This window comes from Phalaenopsis equestris, unplaced genomic scaffold (assembly GCF_001263595.1).
Source record: "Phalaenopsis equestris unplaced genomic scaffold, ASM126359v1 Scaffold000132, whole genome shotgun sequence".
NCBI classification, from domain to species: domain Eukaryota; kingdom Viridiplantae; phylum Streptophyta; class Magnoliopsida; order Asparagales; family Orchidaceae; genus Phalaenopsis; species Phalaenopsis equestris.
The window spans coordinates 1,177,616-1,183,890 of record NW_018164574.1 but is presented as its reverse complement, the minus strand read 5'-3'; the positions used below and the strand labels follow the sequence as shown (position 1 = coordinate 1,183,890).

Below are 6,275 nucleotides of genomic sequence, written 5' to 3'. Positions count from 1 at the left end.
GCATTTACATATCCAACACCTAAATTTCACTTTTACATTTATGCCACCAAAACATTTAGTCTCATAAAAATTATCACTAAGGTCCACCAACACAAGATCATGAGACCCTCTTTTTCGATCAAGTGAAGCTCTCTGAACCGAAGCCAGTAACGTCAAAGATGGCCGAACCGCGAGACATACCAAAGAAGAATATAAGAAGCCTAAAGACATCTAGCCTCTCATCAGGGGCAAATGATCGACGACCAAACCATATCAACTGGCCAACTCATAACAACAAAACACATCCGACCGAATTCATCCTATTTAATAGAGTTGATCTCAATCGGTCGAAATAGACCAAATTGAGCTTAGTCAATTGAGCCAGAGAACAATAAAATGATAAGTCCATACATGTAAAATATCAAGAATAACATATACATCCTGATTTAAAGCAGGGACAAAAATACAACATCATCACATTATACCCACTTCCCTTTAAATACATATTTTGTTAGCAATGACAACATTTGTAACATACAATTCATACTAATGAAATTATTCAACTAATTCACATATATATATATATATTGTTTAGATGCAAGGAGTTTTGAGGAAGACAAAATGAAATAAAAAAGATTGAAAAGCTTAAATCAATTGTTGTGATTATTCATAACCAACCATAATTTGTTGAAATTTTACTCCAAAACGCTTCAATATAAAAAAGCTAAACATGGACCAACATAAAATAGTTGTGGTGGATCAACACACCTTTGCAACTTGAAGAACAAGGAATACAATCCAAACAACAACTAGAAGGCCAAGTTCCTTCCAGCAAACATTCTCTGTGACTGAAACCTGGAGTGATTAATCATGTTAAGGCAGCCACTACGAAACATATATCAGAGAAAACCTCATCTTTCTGAAATCACCTCTGCTTTTCTAGTCTCTTTAATCAGCAACTTGGTAGCAGTGCCACCTGGTCCAGCAGGTAGGGGCTTGTAGTCTTCTCCTTCATTCCCTACACATATATAATCAAAATATAAACAACCATGTTTAATAAAATTCTACCAATCATAAAAAGGTACTAATTGTTCCTTAGATTACCAGTTGCATTGGCTTGCTTGGCAGCTTCCTGTAACAGAATTTAGATACTAATGAAATTTAGCTTGTTAATTTGCAATTTAGAAGCCAAAGGAGCAAGCTTTAGTATGCAAAGTAAACCTTCTTCATTATTGTCTCCTTTTTCCAAGTTTCTACCCCTTTCATGAAAGCCTTGGTTGATGTTCCTGCAACAAAACATTGCTGAATTCTTGAAAACTCTGAATCAAGTTCATTTTGTCAGATTTGAGAAGCAGATTTACCTATAAACAATATAATAAGGAGAACAGTCACCATCCAATCAGCAAATAGAACATTGAAGGCAACTCCAATGCTGATTCCAAGCATAAGCATTGGCTGAAACAGAAGAGCCAAATCATAGTCGATGATGGGCATATCTATGGTCGGATGACGAATCTTGAGATTATAGTATACAGTTGATCCTGCTGCTCCCATGATCATAACTGCCCAAACAGTTCGCAGCTATCAGCATTTGAAATTCAAAAAGCAAAATAAAAAGAATTAAATAATCAAATATTTCTGAGAGTCCATTCTGCAAAGATACAACAAAGGTAGGACTTTACAGATTCCATGAGTTACTGATTTTGTATTTTAGTTGGTTATCAGGAAAAGTTTCTTTTTTTTTTTATATCGATTAAACCTAGCATTAATGTTTTCCAATCAATGCAACAGTTACACATGAACTTTCAGCTACACTCAGCAGGATCTTCCATTCATATCACTCCGAAAAAAGTATTAAACAACTGATTTGGAAGCAAGATTCAATCTTTTTTCAAACATCACAGGGCAGAGATGAAAAGATACAAACTTTCTCACATTTAGAAATGGCCGTAGAAGATTTGGGATCAAATCCGATGATAAGAGTGAGCATGGGAACAAAAATCCCACCACCACCCACTCCTCCCACACTTCCAAAAGCAGCTCCAAAGAATCCAATCAACGACCCCAAGATAATCCTCCATCCAAATTCCATCGGCTTTCCAATAACGAAAAAAAAAAAACATTTCTTTAAGCATGAATTGCAAAACCATACTAAAAATGCTATTTTTAACCATCTTCTCCTTTCATTACCGGCCAAACATGCTGATAAGAGAACTCATTCGGCTGCCACAAGAAGTTTACCACAGCCTGCAGGTAATCCTGCGCCGTCTCCACCTCCGCCATTCGCTGGAAAATCTCTCTCCGCCGCCGCTACTTGCTTCGTTTCCGATCAAGTTATCAAATACTAAAAAATAAAATAAAATAAAGAAAAGAAGCCTTTTGCAGTTCTCCCCATATCTCAGCTCGCTCTTCCATGAGAGCGATTTTCTTATATGAGGATGAGGATGTGATGGAGTTCGGAGCGGAAAAACCCATGACCTCTGTTGAATTTACAAATAGTGCCATTCATCGGATGCTCGTTGCAGATTAATTACACGAGAGTTCGTGATTTGGTGGAGTTGTGTGGACCCGTAATGGGGCTGTGAAGATTTATCATATGTCCGCGCGCCGTGCGGGCGGCCAAGTGGGAGTACCCAACCAGCAGAAGCTTCCACCTACCCGTGGTGCTGCTATTTAATTATGTGTGAATGTGTTTAGTGAGATCAGAGAATAGTATTATATTATTACTAATCATATTAATACTTAAAATTCAACTATGGTAGGCAAAAACTAAGGGCTTTTACATATACACCATCCATTTCTTATGTTTTACATGTCTACCGCCTAAATTTTGCTTCGCTTTTTTATTTTTAAGCCACCAAAATTTCTAATATTGATATCACTATTTTAATTTAAAAAAAAAATAAAATGTATTTTCTTGTATAAACAATTATATGTAAAAATTAAAAATTACGTGTGGTATATTTATAAATCTTTCATTTATTAATTAAAGTTACATAAATCTATTATACTCGATGTGTGTTGGAAAATTTGTGGTGGTAAAGTAATGGATTGTCATCTTAGCATTACGCGAGAATTCAGCATAAATTCAGGTAAAAGAAAACAACCAATAATGATATATGAAGTTTTTATATGAAAAACACTTAAAAGGAAAAAAATCACGGGGTTTGATACATATATAAAAATTCACTATAGGTTGATTACAGAGAGCTCTATTCCCACACACAAAAAAGAATTATTAGGTTTTTCAAGTTATTACGTTGACTAACAATTTTTGGTAGGAGGTGGTCGACTGTGATTAGTAGTGATCGATAGTGGTTAGCTGTCGACGACTGTTGCGTTCTGCGATCGGTGATCGCCTGCGGTCGGCGATTGTCAATGATTTCGATCAACGGTGATTGGTGGTGCTAGACTTCAGCTCCTTAAAGCTTTAAGTTCTCTCGAGCCTCCAGCCCCCTCTGATGAGAAGGGTTGTGCTCTATTTATAATTTTTTGGGCGCAATGAATGCATGAATATGAACCACTTTGATTGGACTGTCCAGAGAGCTTCTTTTGGTCATACGATGTTTGCTGGGACATTTGAGTGCCTGAGCGATGTCAGAATTGAGCAATCCTGGGCTCATTGGATTCGTCGTGTCGAGACGCTTGATTTAATTATAAGCTTGCTAGATTCGACATTCGTTTAACCTTCTGAATATATCCAGAAAACTTTCAAGTTTGGTTTAATGACTTGATCTGAGGTTGATTTGACTCGGATTGAACTATTTTCCGTAAAATTGGGTTCTTCTTGTCGAGATGCTCAATTTGACTGTAAGTTTGTTGAAATTAGAATTATGGATGAGTTTTTTATCGAGGTTTAAATATTTGTCACTCAAAAAGTCATCTCGAGATGTATGTTATGCATTCAGATACATATCGAATGATAGAGATTTGTTGAAAATGTATCACATATAAATAATAGTATAAATCATGAATATTTTAAATATAGAAAAAATAAATAGTTGCCTTTCCTCAAATTAGATTTTCATAATATAGACAAATTAATAATTAGATTATCCTGAATTAGATTACCTAATTTCAATTTTTTTAACATACACAAATTTTAAATTATAACAATTAGATTTTAATATTTTTCATTACACCTCTTTCATCTATTTTTAAAATTTTCACCTTAATGTCAAAATTCATGATAAAACTGCCAAACTTATATTTCCTATTTTTATCAAATTCTTACTGGTTTGGTGGAGACACGAGTAAATACATCAATTTGATAGTTCAAAAAATCACTTGAATATTTTATTCACACATATAAATGTTTCAAGTACTATGGGATATTTGATTTCCTATATTTTGATTTTCAGTATTTATAAGATATATAAATCAATTAAATTAAATAAATACCCTTGATTTAATTTGGGAATGTTTTTATTGACCTCATTTTTATGAGGCCTGTCTCTGTCTCTCTCTAGAGCCTAGGATTGAGCAATAGGACTTTCTTGCTGGGACCCACACCACTTCGAATATTCAAATCACTTCTTAACTTCTTCTAGTCTCATATATGTGGTTTTGAATCCTCAACATTTAGTTGAGTCGATTAAAACCAACATATTGAAACTCAAACTGAGTTCCTAAAGGATTGGAGAAGTCCTAAGAAGACCATTCAACGTATGTCAAGAGCCACGCTGCTGTAATTGTTCTGCTAGACTTCGACTCTCTCCTAGGCAAATACTGGCCAACATTTTGCTTCTGAGACGACTCTGATTGGATAGACCAATATCGTTCGCTGCGCTGCTTAATAAACTGGCTCAAATTGGCTTGATTGCTGATGAATTTGTCCAGACGACCCTCAATGATGAAACAGACCGTGCAAGTGCGTCCGTAACTTAGAATTTAACTTAAGAAGACATCCACATTGTTATGATTTCATGTATGTGCAAATAACAAACATGTCTAAACATTCAAAATTAAATATTTAAAAAATATCTATGTAAGAAAAAAAGAAAATTAGCCTTAAAAACTCACGTGCCCCCTCTCCCTCTCCTTCACGATAACTATCACACTGTCTCCTCCTTATCCTCTCATTTACATGCCCTAGCCAATCCATCTCCTATGAGACTGAATTCTACGCATACCTTACCCTGACAAGCCCTCCCTCGTGTGTCCTAACCGACAATACCCTAACCTTCCCCTCTCCCACATGCAACATTGTCTCGGCCAGGACTTCACCACTAGTAGCTTTTGAGACAAGCTATCTTCCTTCTCTGGCTATAAATACCCCTCCAACAGAAGCCCTAATCGACATCTCCAATTTTTTTGGTTGTGTAGGACTCTATTTTCCCTTCTCCGATCATTCAAAAGCAAAACTTCTTTTCTTTTCTTTCAGTTATTCAGGAGTAAGGATCTCTTCCTCTTCTTCCTTTTCGTTATTCGGTTGATTAGTGGATTACTTCATTCAACAAGGGCTTTTTTCTTTCTTTTCCTTTTTTGATTTCTTTTTGATTAAATTGCAATAAACTTCAAGAAAAACGAAAAAGAAACATGGTGAATTCAAACCCTCACTTCTTTAATTGAATACATAGATATGTAATTTGATTAAAATAACATAATAATCATATGAAATTTGCAAGTGCCACTAAGGAATGATTATTTGATATTCATTCATGTTTAGAATTCATTTAACGTGATTTAATTTCCTCTAAATTTTGTTACATGTTGTCGAAACCAAGCTAACTGAATAAGCATTTCTAAATGAACTTATGTAAATTATTGCCATCTCATGCTATTGTTAGTCCCACATTTGGAAATCCAAATGTATGCCATATGATCTTATACGTGCTTGCATATTAAACAAGTGACTTCCATTGGCTTTACATATTTATCACTTGGTTCATACGTAAACAACTCCATTAATGGTATCTTTGGCTCGACATAAAATTCTAGTGGGTAGAAATGTGAAAAGTAAAGTTTATATGATGTATGAATGTATAAGAATCAAGAAGTTTATTGTTGGGCACAATATAAGTGTTATGGTTATTATATTTTGTGCTATTTGTACACTTAGTATGGTTTAGTTTTGTGTATTTTATTAATTCCTTTATTTGACAATGTATTATAATGAGAGTTCTAAGTCATAACATTTAAGGAAGCTCAATGTGACGCATTGCACGTGCAATTCATCTCCTCTCTCAGCGGAAAAAAAAAAAATATTACGTTTGGAGTCTGGATGCAAGCTGTGTCTAGAGAATGGTTGCGATCCATTGGAAGGAGCGGAAGAGAAAAAAAAAAAAAGTCCATTT

The 6,275-nt window shown here is 34.9% G+C and overlaps 2 protein-coding genes across 2 annotated transcripts in view; one reads left to right on the top strand and one right to left on the bottom strand.

Annotated features, from left to right (window-relative positions):
• Positions 1–738: 738 nt before the first annotated feature.
• LOC110021314 (sulfite exporter TauE/SafE family protein 3-like) lies at positions 739–2,366 on the bottom strand. Its single transcript, XM_020719757.1, has 7 exons — positions 2,170–2,366; positions 1,915–2,074; positions 1,341–1,541; positions 1,201–1,265; positions 1,084–1,111; positions 909–997; positions 739–834 (listed from the first exon to the last, which is right to left on the bottom strand). Exons 1-7 carry the CDS (start codon positions 2,260–2,262, stop codon positions 739–741), a joined length of 732 nt encoding a protein of 243 aa, XP_020575416.1. The 5' UTR covers positions 2,263–2,366.
• Positions 2,367–2,552: 186 nt separating this feature from the next.
• The window catches only part of LOC110021313 (VQ motif-containing protein 4-like), a 5,327-nt gene continuing 1,604 nt past the window's right edge, over positions 2,553–6,275 (top strand). Inside the window, exon 1 of the mRNA XM_020719756.1 lies at positions 2,553–2,560. Within this exon, the coding sequence (XP_020575415.1) occupies positions 2,553–2,560 (8 nt within the window). The remainder of the gene's footprint in view (positions 2,561–6,275) is intronic.

What these genes read in the sequence shown, in the direction of transcription:
- LOC110021314 (XM_020719757.1), bottom strand. Translation starts at nt 2,262, where the DNA reads ATGGCGGAGGTGGAGACGGCGCAGGATTACCTGCAGGCTGTGGTAAAC. An exon ending in AGGAGACAATAATGAAGAAG is followed by an intron (nt 1,112 to 1,200) that starts GTTTACTTTGCA and finishes ATTCTGTTACAG; the next exon opens with GAAGCTGCCAAGCAAGCCAA. An exon ending in AAGAGACTAGAAAAGCAGAG is followed by an intron (nt 835 to 908) that starts GTGATTTCAGAA and finishes TAATCACTCCAG; the next exon opens with GTTTCAGTCACAGAGAATGT.